The 25,551-nt window shown below is 32.3% G+C and overlaps 4 protein-coding genes and 1 long non-coding RNA gene across 5 annotated transcripts; 3 read left to right on the forward strand and 2 right to left on the reverse strand.

Annotated features, from left to right (window-relative positions):
• Positions 1 to 83: 83 nt before the first annotated feature.
• Positions 84 to 4,493, forward strand: LOC110997439 (cystathionine beta-synthase). Its single transcript, XM_045630936.1, has 10 exons — positions 84 to 282; positions 345 to 448; positions 534 to 701; positions 856 to 1,016; positions 1,152 to 1,376; positions 2,397 to 2,529; positions 2,603 to 2,783; positions 2,895 to 3,026; positions 3,276 to 3,520; positions 4,392 to 4,493. The coding sequence occupies exons 1-10, from the start codon at positions 212 to 214 to the stop codon at positions 4,457 to 4,459; spliced, it is 1,488 nt and encodes a 495-aa protein (XP_045486892.1). The 5' UTR covers positions 84 to 211; the 3' UTR covers positions 4,460 to 4,493.
• A 2,603-nt stretch (positions 4,494 to 7,096) lies between these two features.
• On the forward strand, positions 7,097 to 13,303 carry LOC123689668 (cystathionine beta-synthase-like). The gene is made up of 10 exons (XM_045630930.1): positions 7,097 to 7,332; positions 7,594 to 7,700; positions 7,800 to 7,970; positions 8,058 to 8,239; positions 8,727 to 8,966; positions 10,108 to 10,240; positions 11,315 to 11,492; positions 11,774 to 11,908; positions 12,551 to 12,741; positions 12,960 to 13,303. The coding sequence occupies exons 1-10, from the start codon at positions 7,262 to 7,264 to the stop codon at positions 13,049 to 13,051; spliced, it is 1,500 nt and encodes a 499-aa protein (XP_045486886.1). The 5' UTR covers positions 7,097 to 7,261; the 3' UTR covers positions 13,052 to 13,303.
• Positions 13,304 to 16,852: 3,549 nt separating this feature from the next.
• LOC110997478 (polyglutamine-binding protein 1) lies at positions 16,853 to 17,901 on the reverse strand. Its single transcript, XM_022265655.2, has one exon. It carries the CDS (start codon positions 17,758 to 17,760, stop codon positions 16,930 to 16,932), a length of 831 nt encoding a protein of 276 aa, XP_022121347.1. The 5' UTR covers positions 17,761 to 17,901; the 3' UTR covers positions 16,853 to 16,929.
• Positions 17,902 to 19,261: 1,360 nt separating this feature from the next.
• LOC110997472 (MATH and LRR domain-containing protein PFE0570w-like) lies at positions 19,262 to 23,128 on the reverse strand. Its single transcript, XM_022265641.2, has 3 exons — positions 23,018 to 23,128; positions 21,952 to 22,099; positions 19,262 to 21,384 (listed from the first exon to the last, which is right to left on the reverse strand). The coding sequence occupies exons 1-3, from the start codon at positions 23,077 to 23,079 to the stop codon at positions 19,735 to 19,737; spliced, it is 1,860 nt and encodes a 619-aa protein (XP_022121333.2). The 5' UTR covers positions 23,080 to 23,128; the 3' UTR covers positions 19,262 to 19,734.
• Positions 23,129 to 24,742: 1,614 nt separating this feature from the next.
• LOC123689574 lies at positions 24,743 to 25,264 on the forward strand. The gene is made up of 2 exons (XR_006750529.1): positions 24,743 to 24,986; positions 25,106 to 25,264. It is a non-coding gene; the product is annotated as an uncharacterized LOC123689574 (long non-coding RNA).
• Positions 25,265 to 25,551: the final 287 nt, after the last annotated feature.

The raw sequence follows: 25,551 nt of genomic DNA on the forward strand, positions 1-25,551 counted from the left end.
ACTCAATTTTAAGTGTAAATTGATTATTAAGATGAAAATAACCAAGAATATATCAGGTATTGTTTCTAACTTATTCTATTAAAAGTCGATATCGACTCGATAAGTATGTTGATTGAATGAAAACACTTACATTTAACACTTAGCTTGTGTTGCATTAAAACGTCTAGAATTGATTTTTCATAAGAAATATCCAATAAATAATCCTTTCACAATGTACAATTTTATTAATTCAGGGCATAAATTCCCTTTCGCTCACAGGGAAAAAATTTCTTGGAAACCGCCGTAAGTATTTTTAAAATTTAAATTGACTGCGATCAATTACGTATTTAATTAAACAATTTCAGAGTAAAAGGCGTAATACACAACAGTATATTGGATTTAATTGGCAATACCCCACTCGTGAAGCTGAATAAAATTCCAAAAGCATACAATTTGGAATGCGAAATTTGTAAGTCTATCCATAAAATATTAAATTCAAATCAGTAACTAAACTTGAAATAGACGCGAAATCATGTTGAACGTTACTTATTCAGATGCCAAATGCGAATTCTTTAACCCTGGAGGATCCATCAAAGACCGAACAGCACTTGCCATGTTGGAAGATGCCGAACGAGGTGGTAATGTGACAGATAAAACTATATTTGTGGAGCCCACCTCTGGAAATACTGGTATTGGAGTTGCCTTTGAAGCAGCACTTATGGGTAAGCCATGATCATGAAAAGACCAGAATTCTACTAATTTCACACTATTATATCATACCGTGACGGTAAGATACACTAGAAATAGCTTGGGTAAATGGGCTAAATTAATTTGGGTGTAAAACGAAAACATATATTAAATTTGTTATGGTTGCAGATAATAAAAGTATAATTATTACCGGTGAAAAAAATTCAAGTGAAAAAGTCAGCACCATGCGTTTGCTCGGTGCCGAAGTAATTCAGACGAACAAATCATCCGTTGAAATTGCCCATAAGATACACGACAACGACCTTCAAAATGTGGTTATACTCAACCAGGTTAGTCTTCAATCCGTAACTAACTATCATATCTGAACACCATTGATGATGATGATAAAAGAATGTCATGAGATACTAATAAGCACTGTGGAGGAATAACTACAATTATTAAAATATATAAGTATATATTTTTAGTTTGAAAATCACGCAAATCCGCGAGTCCATTATGAAACCACGGGAGAGGAGATCCTAAATGCTATGGGAGAAATAAATATGGTAGTCATGGGAACTGGTACTGGGGGAACTTTATCCGGCGTGGGTTATAAAATTAAAGAGCGCTACCCAAACTGCCATATCATTGCAGCTGAACCTGACGGCTCTACTATATTTAATGTTCATGGAAAGAAACATTCGTATCTGGTACGTATTTTAATTGTGCTGTGTGTCATTCTAATTTGCATTTAGATATATCTACTATATATTAAAAAATTATTTTGTAAATATTGGTTGGCATAATCCTATAGGAAACTTTTCTGGTACTCAAGATCAAAATGGTACAATGAAACAAAACTTCTAATTGTGTGACAATTATACTGAATATGCAGACTTTTTTTGGAAACAAATACCCGCCACACCACATCAAACAAAACGCAAACCTATAGGTTATATATATATATATATATATATATATATATAAGCAACCCAAACATCGCACTTTCTTTACCCAACGCTTTTTCTTTACCCAACGCTTTTTCTCCTTCCGAGGCCCTTTCTTCATCCTTAACCACTTCCTTAAAAACAAAATTATCACTAACATTTCAAAAATCACTTTACATACATTTACGATCTCAAACTTAAGATCTCAAACAATATCTTGTAAACCTGTCATATGCTGATACAGAAAATATTCTTAATGTGCAAAAATAGTTTAAATATAATGTGTTATGTAGAAGTCTTTAAGTAAAATATTGTTTACATGTGAAAAGAAAGAGATTGGCTGCCCACGACACAGGGAATCCTAGTGTGGGATCCAGTGCACTTTACTTTATCTTAATATCCTGTATATCTCAGTTCAAACAATTTGTATTAAAAACTTGGCGATTGAAAAAAGTAGCCGAAAGTTTCTTGCCAGTTCTTCTTACCCGCTCTACGCCCTTGACTTGCGAACTGGTTGTAAATGTAAATTTACAATTAATTTAATTTGTTTTTCTTGACGTTCATAAGTGTATATGTTTACCTATATGAATAAAGATATTTTGATTTCATTTGATTCTTTTCATTCTTTCTTTCTTATAATGAGCAAATTGTCATATAATAGTGTATCTAGTGTGAAGTCAGTTTGCACACTTAGACGCTCATTTGATCCGTTGTGCGTTCATAAAACATTGTATATTTTTCGAATGGAAATTTATATTAACGTATTAACTTTACTATTTTAAGGTTGAAGGCATAGGTGGTTCTAAAGCACCCATAGTTTTAGATAAATCTGTTGCAACTGGGTTCGAGGTGGTCACCGATGAGGAATCATTTTTGATGGCCAGAGAACTTTCCCAGAGGGAGGGACTGCTTTGTGGTATGCCATACAAATTAGTTTCCATGTGACTACTGAATTTTATAAATATTTTATCGTGTTATGTTATGTTAAGGCGGAAGCAGTGGAGCCGCGATGGCAGCCGCAATAAAAGCTGCTAAGAGATTGAAACTAGGTCTGGGAAAGCGTATCGTGGTTTTGTTGACTGACGGCATTCGTAACTACATGACTAAGTTTGTTTGCAATCAATGGATGGAAGCGCACCTTTTTCTGGACCCACCAGAACATACTATGAGGTATATTACATCTAGTTTTTAACCTTATTTCCGAACGCAACGCGCATCCTCTGCAGACTATATATGTATTCATAAATTAAACACGTAACTTTAGGCAAAAAATTTTTTTAGTTGGTGGAAGGACCCCATCACAAAATTAACTCCTGGTGATGAATATCCAAAACTCGATTCTAAAATGACATGTCTGCAGGCAATAAAAGAAATGGGAAAAAGAAATAAAGCAGTTGTGGTCAATGAAAAAGGGTAAGGAAACGCTTAGAAATATATATATATATATCTATAAATTATGTAATTTAAATACATAATAAAGAAACACTTTCAATGATAGTTTATTTATTCGTACTTATTAAATCTTTTCCATAACTACTAAACCAAAAGATTGTTTAATTTCTTTCACCGTTAAAATTCTATATTATCACTGATAAACATAGGCATACATTAAAATAAATGAGATCGTGTTATGTATAAATTAATATGAAAAAAAAATTTCAGATGGTTTGTTGGAGCTGTTTCAAAAGACGCTTTTAGGAATTACGCAACAAACCCTACGAGGCTCCCATACGAAGATTCGGAAAATGTAGATTTTAATGAACCGGTAACAAACTATTTAGTGAAACATTGTCACATTTTAGCGAACAATGGCAAAAAAGGAATGCCGAGCATTGGCTTGCTATCCAGGATATTGGACATAACCGACTTTGTTGTTATTGGAACCAATGTTTCTAAAGATGACGAAGGTAAGCGAAATAATTTGATCGATGCATTTCATTTTTGATTCTAAAGAATTACCTAATATCTTTATAATAATTATTTAAACCTAATTCTATTCTGACATTGTTTTACAGACGCTGGTCTCTACAATACGTTATACGACATTCCTGTGTTGTGGGTGACCAGTAGCACTAGCTAGCGATCTTTTATAATCTCTAAATTTAAGTTAAGAATCATTATTTCTCATAAGAATTGCATACATACTGAAAAACAATATAATTTAGAGCGCACAAATGTACGTATATGAAATTACAAAACAAGACAGCAACAAAAATTTGGGTAGACATAATAAACTCGATCAGTCAACCAAGCAACACAAGATGTTCGGATTGGATTTTTTACTAGATGTGTTATTGATGGCATAGTCTGATATAACGAGTTTATATTAATTAAGTATTTTATTATTCTTTCTTTATAAGACTATTTCATTCTTAGTTTATTGTTCTATTTATATTTTGGGTATATACATGGTTTATAAAACATTTGAAGTATTGGATTTTGTTGTTTTTGTTTAATTGAATTAATTACTAATTAATATTTATAATTTAGAGAGAGAGGCCTAAAGACAAGCCAAAACTAGCGTCTTTTCCATAGACTAACAAACAAGTTAAAAAAAATCAAGTAACAAGATAATTCATTGACAATCTAATTAAAAAAATATTATTATTTCTATCCGTGCATAATAAATACAATACGATACCTTTTTTAAACACAATACATATTTTGTAAAGTTGTACCAATGGGGGCCTGAGATGGACAAATTTAGTGTCTCTCACTGGGTTCTTCACAATTCGTTTCTTTACGTAGCTTATTCAATTAATATTATGGTTTTTACAGATCACTTTATTCCGGAAAGCATCGCCACCGCAGATGACATTTTAAACTATATTCTAGTAAAACAGTGATTTTTTAATATAATGTATTTATTTTATCCTTTAACACGTTTTAAAATAAACTTATTGTATTTGCAAATTCATTATTTTTTTATTCCTAACGTACAATAATAAAATATTCGACGATCCTGACTGATAAATAGTTATTTATTTGTTGCGATTATGGGAAGCATTTCAAGATATGAAGTAGCTGTGCTCATTTGATAACAACTTGTTCATAATGAGCAAGCCCAGACAATATTACCATCCTCGAGATCCAGTACCAAACTTCAGAGTCCATCATCAGCTAATGATGATGATGATGACTCGGTTTCAGTATTTTAGCAATACTGACATTAAAAAGTTTTAACCTCAGAACGAATTAAACATGTAAAAAAAATCATGTAAGTATGTATTTACTCGTTAAATTGGCAACTACCTTTTTTCTAGCTGAATATTTATTTATAAATTTTTATATTTAGCTAAAGTTTGGTTTCTTGTTCACGTAGTTCTATTTTATTAGACTAGATGGCGTTAGGAAATTATTATTTGTAGTAGAGGTCAAATCCTCAAAGTCATCGGCGTATGTTAAAGCCTTAATATAACTCCGAAAAATATTTTTTTTTCTATGAAGTGACAAACCATTGACCATTGAAGGTCACATTTATGACAGAAGTTTTTAGATTTTTTGGAAAATACGTCTATTGAACTTTTGGACACTGATAGCTCTATGTCGTTTTTAACTAACCACCCAGTAAGTCAATTAATATGTAATAGACACCTTGGGAGAAGGCTTTAAAAATTGTTCACTTCAACTCAGTAATATTACTATATTTTTGAACGATTAATGAAATGTAACTGCAGGATAGTAAATTGATGATAAAATGTATTATTAACGTAGGAGGTAAGGTTAGCGGCAGCGATGTCCAAAAAGGCAGCTACACAATATATTCATCACGTGAAAAAGCAATTCGAATATCTGTGATTATAAACCATTCCAAACGATTATGCACAAGATGTTCAACAATTTTACTTAAAACAGAAGACAGCGCAAAACCCCTATATGAGGCAGGACTGAGTTTAATAAATTTAAAAAAATATCGGAGATTAATGCAGGAAACGATATTTCAGACAAATTTATTGAGTTCCTGACAAGTAATGCTACTATGACCATTAAATCTATCATCACGCAAGATCCATAATCCAGAGATCCTAAATAGGTTTGCTGGCTGCAACCAGGTCTCAAATAACGCGACAACAATAGACAATTTTTATTTATCAAATATCATTCTCTGGAAAAACACTCACTGCAATTCCATTGAATTATCATGTAAGCTGTAATCCTTTATTCAATTTTTTTTTTGATTTAACTTTTTATTTAATAAAAGCAACATGGGAATGTTTCATGATAATTATTGTCAACCAAGCACATAAATTTTTAGGCTCTGGATTTTGGAAGTCTTTCATGTATATGAAGAGTTAGGAGAATTATTATGAGATACAGATTTCGCTGCGGGAGAATATGCGGGTTTTGGTACTTTCGGCATTGTTGAACTCAACGCATCTGCGTATGATGGCCTAACAGAAGGAAAATATTTACAGTTTTCGGCATAAGGCATGTAGTTTCAGAGCCGTTTTAACTTTAAGTCTCACAAACTCTGGACATGACTTATCTATCGCTAAATGACCCTTAGACTCCACACATTATACAGTACAGAGGATTTTCACCCGACCTGTCACATGACATACCTACTGGTAACTTGTACTTGCCCGAGAGAGAGTTTAAAGTATATTATATATTTTAGCCTATAGATACGGATACATTTTGTTGAACTTTCTCTGCACTCCAGTCTACAGGGATGCTGTAAATAGAGATGGAGATAGACTTTACACTTTCGAGAATAATATTATCAAATTTGTTTTGCTTTAAAAAAATAGCCAAAAGTTATATAAGATGGAGAACGGTCCCGCCGTCAGGTAAACGAAGTTTCCCGCGCTTTTTTCAATAAAGTTTTTAAATTGCAGTAGTCTTGCCAGATAAGAATAAAATACGCGCTATTCGTTGGATGGTATTCGTTTAGTAGTTACATAAAACTTTAGATAGCAATTCTGTCGCATAACGTCTTGTAAAGTAAACGCAATTTTTTATTTATTTATATTATTGTCTTAGTCTTAGTACTGGTTACTCTTAAGCTGTATGTAAGACAAGAACGCATACAGTGTCTCACATCAGTCTGTCAGAACGCGGGACAGTCCCGCTGTAACGTGTATTGGCTGGAAAGGTCCAGCCTAACACACGATGAAGTAATATAAGGATATTACTTCATCCTGTGTTCATTTCGTTACGGAATTTCTTGATTCGGAAATACGGTCAACGCGCTAAAAGTCACGCACAAAAGTTCGCATCAAATAAATAAAATATAAGCAATAGCAATAGCAATAGTTTACTTTTTTTCATTGTGTATAATTGCATATAATTTTTTGATATATAAAAGTGATCGATTTTAATTTGAAATTGCATACATACGCTCCTTTAGATAGTATATTAGTTAGCAAAACGTTAGTGCGCTACAAAATAGCAAAGTGCTGACTACACTCTATGATATAGATCTATTACTTTTTATCTGTGGATCCATCACTGTCACCTGTAGAATGGGGAATGGGGATATTAAAATTTAAATTCAGAACCGCTGTCCGCCACTTGTGCAGTGTGCACTCTATTTTAGGCTTTACAGTTTACTCATAAGCTGTATGTAAGACACAGTAAACGTAATTTGGCTATTCGGAGAAATCTCTGCATAATTAATAGTAGTAATAATTAAATAGAATTTAAAAATGGAAGATAATACAGCGTGTTCTACTGATTATTTTAACCTTAAGAAAATGAAACACATCGTTAATGCATTGTAAGTAAGATAATATATTGTTTTTAAAATATATACCTGAAAAATAATTTTGATTAAACTTAAATATATATTATATATCTTCTACGTTTAAAGTGATATTTATTTGGAATAACTTCAACACTTAAGCACATGTTTAGTTTAAAAATAGAAAGTTTTGCCGTTCTTGTAAGTAAATTTAAAACATTTTCATTAATATATATAGTTGACTTTTTTTAAGTAGTGTATTCATTTTTTTTTACATTTTCCTTAATATTTATTTAGGGATAGAAATCAAAAAGTGTTTCCTGATATTCTACATTGTATTGGAAACACTCCTCTTGTGAAGCTTTCAAATATACCAAAAGAGGAAGGATTAGAATGTGACCTTTGTAAGTACTTACTTAAATGTGATAAATCATGTATATTTTGCAAATTGTTATTCTTGTAAATATGCGTTTAATTTGTAAATAACCTATTCCGAACTTTAGATGCAAAATGTGAATTTTTAAATCCCGGTGGATCTGTAAAGGATAGAATTGCCTATAGAATGGTATTAGATGCTGAGGAAAAGGGAATTTTGAAACCAGGGAAATCTGTGATTATTGAGCCCACTTCAGGAAATACAGGAATTGGATTAGCACTTGCCTCTGCAGTGAGAGGTAAACAATAATATAATACATTATTTTGCTTACATATAAAATTACACAAGAATAGAAGTTTTATTTTAATGTGTGTTTGTGTTGCAGGTTACAGATGTATAATAGTACTCCCAGAGAAGATGTCAGATGAAAAAGTGAATACTCTTAAAGCCCTGGGTACAGAAATTATTAGGACTCCTACAGAGGCACCCAGTGATTCACCTGAAAGTAATATCAGTGTTGCCAAACGACTTGTTACCGAAATACCCAATGCTGTTTTGCTTGATCAGGTATCCGAATTAAGTATTATAAGATTAAATTGATAATGGTTAAACCTACCAACACTTATTATTTGCATTTTTTGAAAAATTTACATTCTAGCCAAATATTAGGATTTTAACCATAACTATTGGTCTTCAATGACAAAACTGGTATTCATGTGATTGATTTGCATGCTATTTTAATACGGCCTTCACACAACTAAACATAACTAATAATTTATTATGGTGTTGTAATTTTTTATTTATTTTACAGGATAATATAATAAAGTTTTTTAAATACTTTAATACTTACTTACTTACGCATTTAGCATTAGAAAACTAAAAAAAAGTATGTTAAATTGTAATATATCGTTAAATACCTACCCACTATACAGCTGTAATAGCTATTGATTGTTTTGCCAGTCTTATGTATATGTTACTACAATCAGTCTATGTATACAACTGCATTCAGTATGAATACATAAAACCCATACAGTAATATATGTCAAATCCACAGTACAACAATGTGTGCAATCCCCTGGCTCACTATGACACAACGGCAGAGGAAATCCTTTGGTCCTTGGATGACGATATTGACATGGTTGTTATAACGACAGGCACATGCGGTACTGTGTCAGGAGTAGCACATAAAATTAAAGAAAGATGTCCAAAGTGTATCATAGTAGGAGTCGATCCTTATGGGTCTATTTTGGCCCAGCCAGAAGAACTCAATGCAAGTGATGTCCAATTGTATGAGGTATGTAAATATACAGATTCTGAATTTTAATCCCCCAGATTTGGTTAACCAACATTCAAATTTGTAGAAAGAGGCTTTATAATGCAAAATACATCATCTTAAATATCACTATAGTGGTTTATTTTTTTCATATTTAATAACTATTACTAGTGTTTAAATGTAAATTGCTAAGACGGATTTCGTCATTGTATAGATATTACTACTTGAACTAGATATAGGAATACTGAATGTCAAATATACAAAATAGATAAAAAATCCATATTCCTTAATCGGGTGTCGAATTAAGAGCAAAGTGCTATAAATTAAGATTGTATATCAATTATATTTTTTTAAACTGTTTCCTGTTTAACTATTAGCAAAATATTATTAAATTCGACTCGTGTTGAAGTAGGCGATAAACTTCTGATAAACTATTTTGTTTAAACAACGGTTTGCGTAATAATATTATGGTTTGCGTCATTTTTATCAATATCATGTGAAATTAATAATATTACTCTTATCGCAAGATGCAGATTTCAAATTTATACTAAATTATTCAATCTCAATATCAAATTATTTATGTATTTGGTATTGTGAAGCTGGTCGAACACGCTATTTTTAACTTGGAACGCGTAGCATAATATTTGTGTCTTGGGTAGTTTATTATCGAAAAATCAATCCTACGATCAATAGGATCAGAGCACCAAAATAATTTTTTGCCAGCTTCCGAGCGTGTACAAATTATAAAGGCAAAAGTGCACCTTTGAAAGTCCAGGCTGCGTCAGAATACGTCTATCTTTTAAAACTTATCTTATTAAAAGTAATTACCTTTCATCAAAAGCAAACTTTGCAAGAGTTTTTAAACACGATACGATACCAACTCTTTGAAATAACTCTTAAACAAAATCAAGAATCGAGGTCCGGCCTCGGTTGCTATCGCTTTGGCCTCTATTGATCAAAGTATCGAGTCATAATTTTTGAATGCGATACGATTCCGACTAAAATGAAAATTCTTTTAAACCAAATTAACGTAGGTGAAACCGAAGGACACACCTAGTATGGTTTTTGAAGTTTGACGTTTAAGTATACATCTAATAAAGCCCTAGTCAGTCTAGGCCAACAAAATTGTGATAATTTTATTGAGTTTACGTGTAATTTTCAGGTTGAAGGTATCGGTTATGATTTCCTACCGCGTGTTCTGGACCGCTCTGTAGTGGACAGATGGGTCAAAACTGATGACTCAGGGTCCCTGCCGATGGCCCGAAAACTTATTCAAAAGGAGGGGCTTCTATGCGGTATGTTTTATTTATCATTTCAATTCTTACTCCCTCAACTTAAATCTTAATTCAAGTATATTCGGCACGGATGGACTTTAGTTACGATAGAAATAATACCGTTTGATTTTAAAGTTTTTTTTAACGATGATTTAAACAGTGATAATTGGTTTTACTTATTATGAAACATTCTCTATTAATTTCTTATCGTGTTCATTAAGACTACATCAAGATAAGCGAACATGTGCGTTATGTTCTCACTTCTCACGGTGATAAGTGTTATTTAACTAGCACATTACTCTTAATCTAAGTAGTAAACATTTTTTATTGACAGATAAAGTATTATTAAAACCTTATCACGATTTACTAGAGTCTGTAGAGATTTATATTCACAAAAATGTTTTAAATTTTAAGGATGTATTAGTGTCAAAAAAACAGGGTTGTCAGCATAACAAACGGTTCTCTCTCCTTATAGACTGTAATAAAACAGATGCCAAGTTAAATTTAAATGATTTAAGTGAGATTTTTGAACATTTTTCTTGTATTTGTATATGAAAAGCCAAACAAGCTGACCTTTGTTTGGCAATGCTCTTCACATAGTGTGCATTTAGTTAATTATATTTGACCAAAGTATATTTGCTATATTTATTGAGTCTGTAACTGAAGATATAATTTATATAATTACTGTTGAATAACCGATGACTGATATATTATTTAGCATCATGGTAGTTTACGAGGACCCTAGTTTGTACATTTGTACAATTATAAAAAACTGGAAGTAAACTTGTGAGGTCAAAAGTAAAAGGGACTTCAAGGATGCAAAAATAACAATATATTAAAATTTCAAAGCGTGGGACACATGGTGAAAGAAGATAAAGAAGTAGATTGGTATAGAACAGCTAGATAAAGATGAAGCTAATTAGTTTTAATTATATTAATTAATGTATGACTCTATGCTAAGTACTGTCATAAAAGCTTATCTCGGATTTATTATTTATATACAATTAAATGACATTTAAGACGCGCCGTTTGTTCGAGAGGGTAGACTGTGCGTCTCCTTCTCCATAAATAATAATAATTAAAAAATGTATTCAGGTGGCAGTAGCGGTGCCGCTGTATACGGTGCCGTGCAAGCAGCCAAAACCCTCGGGAAAGGTCAACGTTGCGTGGTCCTGTTGCCCGACAGCATTCGCAATTACATGACCAAGTTCATCTCCGACCAGTGGATGGAAGCCCGCGGTTTTCAAGCCACGCCTAGTAGAGAACACTTGTGGTGGGTGAGCCAACGACGACAGTTCCACATGAACGGTCGCACTGCGACTATATCTTGTGGTAAATTTTTTCACCTCATACACAATTATCTTTTATTAATGTTCTGTATTTTCATATCATATTTCACATATAGTATATAAATTACAAATCTAGTTTAAAAATAGGCTTTGAAACGCTGAAGATCAGCTGAAGGTCACTCGTCTAACTTGGATCGTAGGATAGAGATTTCTAAGAGGTGTGGGGAAATGAACATTTGTTTATTTTTCTTTTGTTCACTATTAGGTGGTGGGAGAAACCTATAAAAGCTGAAATGCTACAAGAGCCAACCTCGATATTAAACACCACGACGCCCAGCGAAGCTCTTGCGACCTTACGAACAGCCGGCAAGGCGCAACTGACCGTCGTCGACGATAAAGGGTAATTTTTTGTAGCATTTTCAATTTGGCTCTTTTTTATCCTAAACTCCAATCCATTGTCTCTCTCTTACACGTCCTATTAAAAATAACGTGGAAAAAGTAAAATGTCGTCAGTTGCAGAGTCCCGCGTACGCAACAAAAATGTACTAGTACAGACTAACTACAACAAAAAAGTCTTACAAATTATTAGAAATGTTTATAAGCCTCCAGTCACTTCCGTCTGACATGACATAACTAGCACGTTAATCAAAAGTATACAATTACCGAGTATAATTTTGACTTCAAAAATGGACTAGTAATTGTCATCATGATAATTTAAAAACAAAAATGAATACCTAACTCCGTTTGAAATATTATGAATTCCGTCCGCTAATGATTTTCCTGCTCGTCGTTTTGCTCATATACATATACGTCGTCATAGAATTCGTTTTACACTACGTGTGAGGCGATGACAACCTTCGAAGCATGCGACAGATGTAGGTATTTATTACTCGTGCTAACATTAACAATACTTTTGCGTACGCTCTAGCCGTTGGCTCTTCTAATATACTTTGTTATCTCATTTTGTAAACCGAATAGATTACAAAAGTAATACGTGCAGTATTGCTTTGTGTGCCATCTTAAAGTTCTCGCAATGTTACAGGTCAATACAAGGCGTGTTCACCGCAGACGATGCTCGACGAAGGCTGGCCAATTTCGCAGGTTCCTCTGAAGAAGAACTAGCAAGGTTTATCGTGAAGAAGTATTATAAAGTCTACTTGCGGGACGAGCCGACATTGGGCGCCATCTCGAGACTTCTCGACATATCTCCATATGTGGTCGTCGTGAAGACAGGTACGTAGCCGAGTCGGTTGATAGCGAGCCGAGCGAACACCAATAGATGTTTTTATTTTAAATATTTTTTATATGAAATATCGAGAAGAATATTGTTGTTAAATATTGAGATTTTTTTTCTTACTTCCATCACAGTCTATAGAATAATTTAGAAAACAAATTTTCTTAATTTTCGTTCCAAATTACAATTGAAACTCAATATCTTATTAAATTCACAGAAAGTACAATTGAACGTGCAGTGGGAGTGGTGACTTCCGAGGATATTCTTCGTTTTATAGAAATTTATGGCAAGCAGATTAATGGAAAGTAGAATTGACAAAATTATAATATTTTGTTAATTGGTTTGAGTGAACCAATTGCAGTTAACCGATAAAGATTGGGAGTTTTATTGGTAAAATGAGTTTAGTTTGTTGTAGACAAAACAAGAAATGCATCATATCACCTGACATTCATAAAATAACTACCTCTTTATGCAAAACTGAATATAAAGAAACTGGTATTTCCTGTATAATGTTGCATTTAATGACAATAATCAATTTTATTATTTTATAAAAATACATTTTATTTTATGAATTAAAATATTATTCATATATGACTAAATTGTTTTATTTAATACTGCCCAGTGTATAGTTTATCTTTACATCACACTAATAAACTCTGCTAGCTACTTACTACCAACTAAAAACTTAGTAAACAGATATAAAATATTGAACTTGTTGATATTGTTTGGAACAAAATATAAGCTATTATTTTGTGGTGGAAAGGTGTTGTGCTGTTCCTTTGTTCTAAAAAGAGGATTCTTGACTAGTCTCACCATTCGAAGTGTCTAAGGTATTTTGTACTAAGTTGTATACAATATCCTAATAGCGGGCAATACTTTGTTGTCATTGTATTATAAAGCCATCGCGGTGATTGTAAGATAGCGCTAAGTGTTACTCCTGTGAAGGGCATTAATTATTCTATAAGCGAATTCCAGGATCAATTAGTATTGGCGTGTCCTCCGAGGGCTCCAAAATTTGTCTCCAAGGTCGGGTTACGAACAATAATTTTACGTGATTATGTCACTAATGATTTAAATTGAATTATTACAACAAAATTTAACATAATTTTGTATAATACAAAGGAATTAATTGAATTTTTCGATAAATTAACATATATTTGGACTGGTTAAATGAATTTTTTAGTCTAAATTATACAGATTAATTACAAGTAACAACGTTCTATTAAAATAAATGCGTCACAAGCCAAACGCTGAGGCCGATCATGCAGCCAGCGCGGCGTTTATTGATTTACAAGACTTTATCGTGTCAAATAAAAAAAAATATGTTCCAACAGGCCTGACTGGCTGCTCGACTAGTCGATGACCCTGCACTTTCCATTCGCTTTGATCCACTTGCTTTGATTAGGGGAACCATCCCTCTCCATCGTTAACCGCATATATCATGGGGAGTGAAATTTCTAAAAAATGTTAGGCGGCAGAATTGCATTATCGAACGTCGAGACAGTTCACTCGTTTGCCTCCAGTCCAAGCGTAAAGATTCATTTGAAAAATAAATTCATAAAAAATTATTGATTTTTATAATATATAATATGTTTAAATTTTAGTTAAAACATTCAAGTCGTTTGAAATGCAAATTTAATTCGAATAAATAAATATAATAAGTCGTGACCGTTGGACGTTCTGGAACTGCGAGGTTAACGCGTGTATCGAATTAAGTAAATTTTGTTAACTATACTAAAATTGGTTCAATATCTATTAAATATGGTATTAAAAGAAGAATTTGCCTATTTTAAATATTGGCTAATTAAATAATAATATTATTTATAGAATTATTAGAACTATTCTTACGAAATCATTATTAGAACACTGATCATAGTTTCTTATCATTACAACAGCAATATCTAGATCTGAATATATGTAACTACATAGTCATAGTATATTACGACATAGTCACTACCCTAATCTCAATCGAAGACTGTTCTACATAAATAAGAAAGTTAAAGTTAAAAAGAGTTGTTTGTACAAAGTGTTTGAAGAAAGACAATTTTAACCGACTGTTTGAAGTTGATAAAATCAATCTTTGAGGTGGTGGAACAAGCCTGTTACATATCCATTGCACTCCCATTGCCCCGCATAACCAATACCTGTACCCCTCTAACGCAACAAAAGGAAATGGACAAGAAATACCGGGAGCTTTGATCGGATACCTCAGATCGGACCGGTCAATTCTCTATTAGGAATAAGTATAAAATTTATTCATTGATAAGTCTTAGTTATTGTAGTATTTTTTTGGGATTCACCGCTGGCCCCCAATTGACCAAACGGAACGAACATCTTTGAAATATTACAGAACAAAACTACTTAGGTGTCTTCACTGCAGACGATGACCGACGAAAACTGACCAAACTCGCAGGTTCCCTTGCAGAACTAGCAAAGTTTATCGTGAAGAAGTACCTATTATAAAGTCGAGTCTTGAGTGTCGAGCCAACATTGGGCGCCATTTAGAGACTGCTTGACATGTTCTCTACATATTATGTTGTTGTGAAAACACGTTGCCTAGCGGACGGCAAAAGATGTAGTTTCGTAGTCTTGGGGTGAAAAAAGTTGAAGGTGAAGATTAGTCTGATCGAAAAGACTCGTCAGGTATATCTATAAAAATTAAATTTTAATAATATGTGAATTAACTGCTTAAACCATTTCCACATTCGTAATAAGTGCACTCCCACATATTTCCAATCAGTGAGAAATAAATGTACCATACATGTAAAATAAATAACACGACTCTACAAAAAAATTTTCGTTCTTTGTCCTAAAATTTATACTATTATTTTCCAGTTAGTTAAGCACATAAGTTTGCTTTTGTTATAGTTATAATAATAATACTCATTTTTCAATTTTTTCATAAATTTTAATTGATTTTAATATTTTTAAAAAGACCGCTCGGTGAGAGTGGGGTATTAACGTTTACACTGTGTTTTTTGTAAGCTAATTTGATAGTAAAACTTAATAAAAATAATAAACATTTTTATTTCAATAGTCTTATTTTCAATCAAAAATTAAAATCCGAGATTTTTTTAAATTTCGTTCAATCAGTCTTCTAAGCACAAAAGCAAAGTTTTTCATGCCATATATTTTTTTTCCGTCTTATTACGACCTAAACTACCGAAATTTAATGCTTTGCAATCAAAGTCAAATTTCATGTTGACCCGTGTAATTAAATAAAAGCTCGTTGCGACCGTTTATAATAACTATAATAATTGTACTTACCTCCTTGGAAGAATATAAAACAATGTCTCAATATAATTTAGATTTTAAATTAGAAAGGTTAGTCAACATCACAGGAGAACGAAGAGCTGGCAGCTACCTCGCTCAAAGAATTAGTCTAGCTATTCAAAGGGGGAACGCTGCTAGTACCTTCGAACCTTACCTAAAGGGACTCCTTTTAATAATATTTTTTAATAATTAAATTTTAAGGTTAGTTATTAGATATATTTTTATGTATTATGTTATTTGTTTTGAATTAATAAAATATTTCATTTTTAATTGTCCCAGGTAAATAAATTTTCGTATTTTTTTACGTATTTGCCCCTTCTACGCTGAAAAAATATCTGGCAACCCTATTTACATCACCTAAAAATCCTCTTCATATAAAATTAATTGTTATAAAGCATATTCTGCTTTATTTTTACTAACATTCATTAAGAAACTATTACATATTTACTAGTATATGTTGTTCTCTAGGAGCTAACACAGATGTTGAACTTTCAGATCTTTCTAATATAATATTAGATTTAAATAAACTCAAAATTTTGACAAATGTGGGATGTATAGCAGCATGGAGAGAATTTCGACACCAACAATATAATAGAAAAACTTAACACCCATAGGGTGCTAAGCTTAAAGTAGCTTTTGAAGAATACATTAATTCATCAATATCAACATTTAAAGAACTTTCTCACCATCCCTGGGAATAATATTATAACCATGATAACAAATACAGTACTAACAAAAACAATTGATATTTGTTTCTTTGTTCTTCGTTTTTAATTCTAAGTACTTTGGTCTTTAACATTATATAAGAAATATTGCTTTTTTAAATAAAATATAACAATGGCTTATCATTTTATTTTACAGTGCAAAAAAAAAATAGTAATATCAAGTGTTTCACATTAGGAAATTTCAATTCTTTAATTGTAAGGTGGGGAAGGTAAACTTTTTTGGGAATTTGCAGCAAGTATAGCACCAGGTGCTGGGTAGGGCCGCATTTGATACAAACAACCAGAAGCTGTGGAGTCAACTCCAGTCTTAGCATGAGCATCCAATCCAGCAGTCCAGTTCCCACGGGGGATGTCAGAGTAAGCCGCAGGATCCATTGGATCCAAATCATTATCTTTAACTCTATGTTTTTTCTTATCTCTATGATGAACAATATTGCGTTCCTGCTCTTTTCTATTAATCTTTCTTTCCTTTTTAACTTTTTGTGGCACTTCTTGATCTGATGTGTCACTGCTGTCATCACTTTCATCACCTTCTTTTAACAATCTTTCTTCTCTTAAATGGGCTGCACTCTCACTGGGAAAAGCGCGAGGATGAGAAGGTGGTAACCATGACACCAAATTATTATGTAAATTCCAGAAATAGTAATATCCCGTTCCTTCATCATAAATTTCCTCCCAGCCTACTGGCAAAGGCCACACTTCTAAGAGTTTACGCTTGTTTTCTAAATAATTTTCACTTGGAGTAACTTTACCTTGTTTCCAGGTTTTAACACAGAACTTTGAACATTCATGGTAAATATTACTCTTATTGGGACAACCTTTGTGCCCTTTAATTGGATCAACGTTAACGCCTTCAATGCCTTCCCAGTAGTTTTCTTTTAGCGATGACTCTTCCGGTTTGTTATCATAATCTTCTGCTATGATCTCTTCACTAGCATGTACTGGCTGTTGATCAGTCTTATTTGCACTTAAAATTCCACGTTTAGCGAGACGAGCTGCTAAAGCGGGTGGTAACGGCATTTTGATTGAACAGATATTATATGAACACCTTAAAGTTTTAATGCAGGTTTTCTAAACCACCAGAATTTTTACTAAAAAGTACCATTACCATTACTAAAAAGTAAATACTATGATGACCCACTAGTCAGTAGTCACTACCTTATGGCATAAACGCCAAACGTAATTTCGAAACTGCCAAGTGCCAAGAGCGCGAAGCATAGATTAAATTATTTAATATAGGATAATACAGATTCAACATTCGACATTGAAGAGCACAGCGCTACCTGGAGATCTGGAGATCTGGAGATGGATGGATAGATGGAATAGGTTCTATAAAACCGCACGTATGCAGACAATTTCAAATTACAAACGACCACATATTCGTGTGAACACTAAAATAATCAAAATTTATCAAAAATATCGTTAGGCTTTCTTTTCATGTTAGATTCAGCATATTATTGAAGTAAAACTTCTTTAGGCGCGACTAGGCTAGTGCCTAGTTAGTACTCAGACTTTTGAGTGAAACTTCTTTATCGGCGTTGGAAAAAACATTTACCGTCACATTTTTCTGTGTCTGTGTCTTGTTAATCGTTTGATTCGCAGAGATTCGAAGCCATTAATAACAAAAATATAAAATAACGATAACAATGATAAACAGTAATAATTATATTACAGTTAATTAAATTCTGTAATAATCTTAGTAGTAATAAGGAAAAATGAAATATTTGTAACCATGTCTATGATAATAATAGCCTTTTGTTAAACTGTATCTAAATTAACTTTATTTAACCAATTTCTGTAAATTTGCATATAGCAAATCATTTTTAGAAAAATAAGGTCATAAAGATGTTTCACTTCTAACGTGTGTACACTGTACACTAGTACACGCAGTTTCGCTATTTAAAAATAATAACGATAGCGCGTTTTGTATGTCAGCGCCATCTAGTGGTGCATTATTTGAACTGATTGAAGTCAGTTTCTTGTAGGTAGGGTAGTGATTATTTTGGATAGCATTCACTCGTTTTATTTGATACTGATTCTTGTAAATATGTTATTATTAGTATATTTATATTTAAAAATCCATATTAGTAACATGTGAACATATTAAAATTCCAATAAAGGTTCCCATCCTAGCTTGCTTTTCTTTATACTAAAATAACTTATTAGTATTAATAGTTTAGTTTTGCACGTAAAGGTTGATACTAATATCGATTATATAAAAACACAATGAGAAACAATCTAATTATTGCTAAGCCAAGCAGAACCCTACATAAGTGAGGTTGACATACACTTGTGCACTTTTTTAGCAATCTGTTAAGTTTTAATTCCAAAAAGAAAAAAAGAAACAGGCCATTAAAATAATTATATGATATAATTTTATAACTTATGATTTGTCACATGCCACATCTAATTAAAAACTGTATATGTACTGTACAGTAACTGTACAACTAATATAAACGAGTAGTGACAGAAATATTTACTTTAATTAAATTAATAATTTAAAATATTATGCTGACGCAATTCAAATCAAAAGGATTATTGGTTGGACAAAAATGTGTCATCTTGTTGACTGACTTTAGAACGATCTCATTTCACCTTTAAATTATATTACAGTTAAATATAATATTATATATTGTCACTTTGCTTTTTCATATTTTATATTTTGAAACCTAAAGTGTAAAAGAAGGACTCTGAAACGACACATTAATGCGGCGCTAAGTGTGACTCCCGTGCCAGAAACGTATTGGGTCTTTATTCAAGATGACTTAACAGTAGTGTATCAAGAATTAAAGTCAAGAATGTCAAAAGTTAATTTGTATCAAAATGACAATTCGTGTCGATAAATTTTCATACAAATTTAATTATCGACTTTCTCCATACACGACTTGTTAAGCTATCTTGCCTAAGCAATCGTAAAGTAATCTGGATACGAAAGACATAGTTCGCGCTAATTCTAGTTTCTGAATCCCACCCTTAGTCACTTTGTCCGATATTTTATGCAACATTCAAATCAGTGCTAAGCTTTTCTTGAGAAGCATTTTTTTCATTTATATTTGCTACTACCGCTTCGTCACCACCAGACAGACCGTCTTCTATATTAAGTTGCCGTTCTACAACATTCTCCAATACTTCGTTCTGTGACAATGTTTCCTGAGCATAATCTTGAATATAAATATTTTCTATATTTCCTGGATTTTCTTCATATACCGCATTTTCATGAAGTTGCTGTTGAGTGTCCAAAATAGTATCTGCTTGTTGCTGACCATAATTTTCGTAGAATTGCTGTTGTTGATAATCTACCCCTTCATTTTGGGAATAGTCTTCAGTAGTATATGGAGTTTGTATTGGATTGTCTTGATATGTACTGAATTGTTCTTGGTAATGGGGATCGTACTGTTCAGTTGACTCTTCGTGTTCATTAACGTCGGTAACATATTGATTTGGATCTTCTTTAGTAGCCTCATAATATGAATATTGTTCATTGTTTTTGTAAATATCACTTGCAACCTGCACTTCATTGTAAGAATAATTTACATTTTGGTCTTCGGGATAAAATAAGTCTTTTTGTTCAGTTTCAAATTCCTGTATCTGAGATTGGTCCTCCACATTGCTTTCAATAGTTTGAGGGGTCATAACTTCGATTTCAGGTGAAGGGTTAGGAATTTTTCTCAATTCACTTACATCTGAAGAATGTTCCTCGATATTCATGTTTTCGTTATGTATATCCTTACTACTTTCAATTTGTTGATTCATAGGTAAATTATTGCAGTCTGTTACTTCTTTTCTATCTGATAAGTCAATAGACGACGAGTTGTAATCTTGTGTTGCATTATTGAAATTTGGTTGAGCGTTTTGTGATATCAATTCATTGTTCATGGTATTGTAGTCAGATTTTGTGACATATAATGCTGTAGACTTGTTATCGTTATTATCCTTTAGAGATTCATCACGATTATTGGTTTTACTATCTGACTTTCTTATCTCGTAGTCATTTAGTGGTGCAATCTGAGTTTCTGGCATATTCGATATTTCACTATAGACAATTTTATCTAAACAATCGCTGACTAATATTTTTTCATTTGGATCACATTCTATGTTAAATTCATTTGGATTTGTAACGTTGTTTATTTTATCCAAACCATTTTTTTCATGCAATTTATATTCATTATCTTGTTTTAAATGTGTTTCACTTGTAGGCAGCTTCTTTATATTTTCATTGCATAAAATATCTTCAACTGGTTGACTTTCCTTATTCAAATCAAATGAAGAATTTTGATTAGTAAGCAACACGTCTTTCGTTGGTAAATCATGGTAAGTATCATCTTTAGCCATGTATTCTGTATGCTGGCTAGATTTTTGGTCTTCTTTTAATTCATCTAATATGTTATATTTATGTTTCCAGTCAGAGTCATTCTCTATCGTTGAAAACGCTTTTTCATTGTATACGTTGGGATTGTTATAATTTTCTGATGAAATTTTAGGTATCAATATGTACTTTTGGCTCACTGCTTTTAGTATTGCAGCCTCTTCAAAGTTTTCTGCAAAAGGATGCTTGATATTTGGTGAGCATAAAATATTTTGTTTTTTTTCTTCATATTCGGGTCGCTGAAGAAGTCGTATGTGGTGACAACTGGTTGCACGTTCCTTTGAAAAAAATATACTTTAATTTTTAGTGGTCTATTGATAGTTTAATTTACCTTTATAACAACTGTCTTCTACGTAGGCTACGCGACTCAAAAAAAAAACATTACATACTCGTACTCGGAGCGATTTTTGCCAAATTCATATCGTAAAGAGTAAATCTATTATTTTTTCTTAATTACAAAGCTTCTTTTGGCGCGATGGAGAAAAATGATGAGAGTGAATTTTGACGATGCGCCTAAATTCGACATCGTAAAGTTAGGTCTAGATGGCATGGAAATCGATAACTATGTTCCAGTTGTATGTTCTAGTATTTTTATATTAAGAACACGTGTTTCGTAACAGTACAATTAAACAGTGTGCATAAATAAATATAATTTTGGTGTTTTAAAATAAATTTCATATACGACGGTGATAGTATTTACTAATAATTTATTTATTTAAATTAAATCTTTTTGATTTATTTTAATATTTACCGTTAATCACTAACAGCATTTTAGTTATTTTTTTTCAATACACCAAAGAAATATAACTTCTAACGCGAGTACACAAACTTTTTTTTTCTTTTACCTGGAACCGTACTGACGAAACTGTTGAGGATGTCTGGAATTTATCCAGCCATCCCATTATGTAATCATTACGACCCTTGCGTTTTCTATCTTCTTCGAGGAATGCATCATATTGTTTTCTTAATGCATTTATACGTTCTGATTTAGCCCTAAAACACATTGTTATATTAGCATAATTATTTCAAATCTAAATTTAAAACTTGTCCAAACCACTAACTTTTTGATAGATTTTCCCATTTTTAAAAACGAGGCTTACAGCTGCTAATATTGTGAACATTGGCTGTGTGGCCGAACACGGTGCAGCCGCGTTTTCGATTATTTTATGAACGACGATTCGTACGAAATTACTTATTTTCATACCAGTACAGACAAGAATAATAAAATGTTGAACTAAAAATAAATACAGCGTTATGCAAAACTGTTGTTTTTCTACTTAACGTGAAAATTTGTGACCTAGGTGGATACTCTTCCGCTACCTAACACATTTTTCACAACTTTCATGCCTATGTTAATATGACCAAATAAAAAACACACCTAAAATTAGTACCTTACAAATTTTTCATCATTATTGTTATTTGTAACACTATAAATAATAAATATTTGTTGTTACTGCCATGTCATCGTCATATGTAAGGGAGATCATTCTTTCTACACATCAATAATTATTCAAGGCAACACCGTTAACAAAGATAAGGACTATGGAAGTATGTATTAGTATTTAGATAAAAACAAATTTACAAAACAAAATACCCAACAGGAATAATCTTTTCGGTCTAAAATCATATCAGTCTGTACGCTGCTTTTCGTACCAGATACCTAATGATACCGACTTTCATGTGCATGCAAAGGTCAAACCGACCTTTGAAATTTAACCTTTGATATTGCCTTTGAGATATTATGTAGGTAGCTAACAAATAACTCTTTAAATAAAATATACGAATTACTACGAAAAAAATTTGATATTATTATTGTTAAAATTCAGTTTTAGTTTTCTACTGTGTTGTGATTTCAATGTTGGTTAATTGGTATTAATATTCTTTGTATTGTGTGAATGTATATAAACTTACTTTAACGGTTTAATACCCGTAATCCTTAGTGTCTTTACAGCACTTAAAAACTTTAGTAACATTTTTGAGTCCGTGGACTTTTTTATATTTTCAATGTTATTTCATGTATTATATTTGACTTTTTGAATCGTTCAAAATCTTTCAAATTCTCACAAAATACCAAAGATAATGCGTAGGATTAAGAGAGTTTGAATACCTATTTCTAGATAAAACTAACAATGAAAAAGGTCTTAAGGAGAAGTTTATTTTAAATTTGCTTTCAGCTTTAAAATATAAATACCTCTTATTCTTTGATTTTTAGATAGACCTTAATAAATTCACGTAGGCGATACAGAAAAAAATAAAAAATAAATTATATAACTATAATCAATGTACCTATCACTTACAGACAAAGCTTATATAATTTACTGTGAATTGAGTTCATTTGTCAGTCAAATTAATAAGGAGAAAATATAATACTATCACGGTTCTTTTTTATGGCATATCAATCAATCAATTTTGCCTTCGCCTAACTTGTACCCAATATTAATAACTAGCTGACCCAGCAAACTTCGTTTCTTGCAACAGTCTAACAATATCGTGACTTTAGTTTAACTAATTTAGGATGTCATTATGGAAGTAGTGTAAGCATTAATACAACTTTTTTTGCAAATACAGAAATATTCTATTGCTCTTCTCTCTACCACAGAATTGCGAATTTGCGATACTGTTATGTGAAATCACTTTCTGATACACAACATTTTTTGTTGAAGTCAGGTCAGGGACATATCTTCGATCAAGATGAAAGCCTGGTTGTGCATGCGGAGATCCTCATTCACATCAAGATCGAAATTTCTTGAACTGAAAGGTATATTGCTGTCTTCCGCGCTGCACCCGTGGGTGGCGCCGGGAGCCCCGTTACGCCCGTGGGCTTGCGGGGGGTCTCAGTTTCAGCGGGCGGTCGTAATGGCGGGCCTGGAGCGGCCCTGGGTCTTGTAGGTGCTGAGTAGCGTCTTGTTGTTGTGTGTCAGCGGGGGTGGAGACTGTGTAGGGACTTCTTCAGGTATCGGAGTCCTGAAAGAAAATTCGATGTAAATGATGCATAGTTTTGTCAACAGATGGCACCATAAGCTATTTGAATTCGTAAAATTAATGTATTTATTGTTATTCGATAACGTATCCGATATTATGTAACTTATTCTGCTATTTGGAGTGGAGAAGAATCCACCAAAAAATGAGATAACTGACATTGGTCTGAGTTATAAGTAGTGTAACTAACTCGACTTTCATTTTTGATTTAGATAACCCTCAAAAGGGAGATTTTTATATAACTTATTTTACATACATACAAAAGTATTGTAATTGTTTTTATACATTATTACTTTAAAAAACATTTAAAATTATAATATAAATACACGTATTTTCAATTTTTTTGTGCTAAAATATAATAATACATCTTATTGTCAAGTAAAAATTTAGTTTTTATACGTACCTAAGTCACGAATAAAAACTAATTTTTTTAATTATGTTTTAGATAAATTCGTGATTATTTTTTGTTGACATGTTTATTTCTTCTTAAAGCTTTTTAAAGCTATGTTATACGTGTGAAATTTACTCTCAATAACATTTTATTTTTCATACCAACTTTTTAAAAAGGTTGTGGATTTTTATATGGTAGTAGTAGGGCCTAACAATTAGTACAACTTGAAAGCGCGTGACATCAAATGTGTCAAGATACAGGTTGTCATGTGTAAGTTGGCGTGTGGCAGAAAAAGGTACTAATTTTGACAGTTGTGTTGACAGTTCTAACAGCTTGGTAGTCTCACGTGTGTCGGTGCTAATAATTTGTGTTTTAAAGTGTAAAAATTATTACGAAACATGTCAAAAGTAGTGCGGAGTGCAGCTAGAGAAATTATTCTAGCTGTAAAACGTTTTTGTGAAGAGGAGAAACGTAACAATGGGCCGATTATTCCATTTCAACATTTGACAGGTAAAGTATTGCCAGTTAAAAGTGATATTTATATCCCCAAATTTAGGGAAAAATAATAATTGCTTTTGAAAGTAAATGTGATTGATGGAAAACTTAAAATATTTTTTGTTTTATTTAAGGTGTTTCTGAAAGAACCGTGAACCGTATAGTTTCAGAGGGAAAAATCATGGAAAGTAATTTTACAGCGAGAACTGAAGTCCCTAATCAAGCAGCTCAAGGACCTATATAAATAAACGCGTGACAATGAACAGTAAGAAACAAGAGATGCAAGATTTCATTAAAAAAAACAATCTTTCATACTTGGAAACCATGAAAAAAGCAGAATTGTATGAAATTATAAAAACAATCAATCAGGAGAATGTCTACTTAATTGATTAAAACATGGTCATAAGGCTGTAAGACTTCCGCCTTATCATTGTGACTTTAATGCAATCGAATTAATTTGGAGTTCGTTCAAAAGAATATTTGCAGACACAAATGTTACTGGCCTCTCTGAAAACATGGAACAGAGAATCCATAGTGCATTTTCCAAAGTAACTGCTGAAGAATGGCAGAAACACTGTAA

This window comes from Pieris rapae, chromosome 1, assembly GCF_905147795.1.
Source record: "Pieris rapae chromosome 1, ilPieRapa1.1, whole genome shotgun sequence".
Classification (NCBI taxonomy): Eukaryota; Metazoa; Arthropoda; class Insecta; order Lepidoptera; family Pieridae; genus Pieris; species Pieris rapae.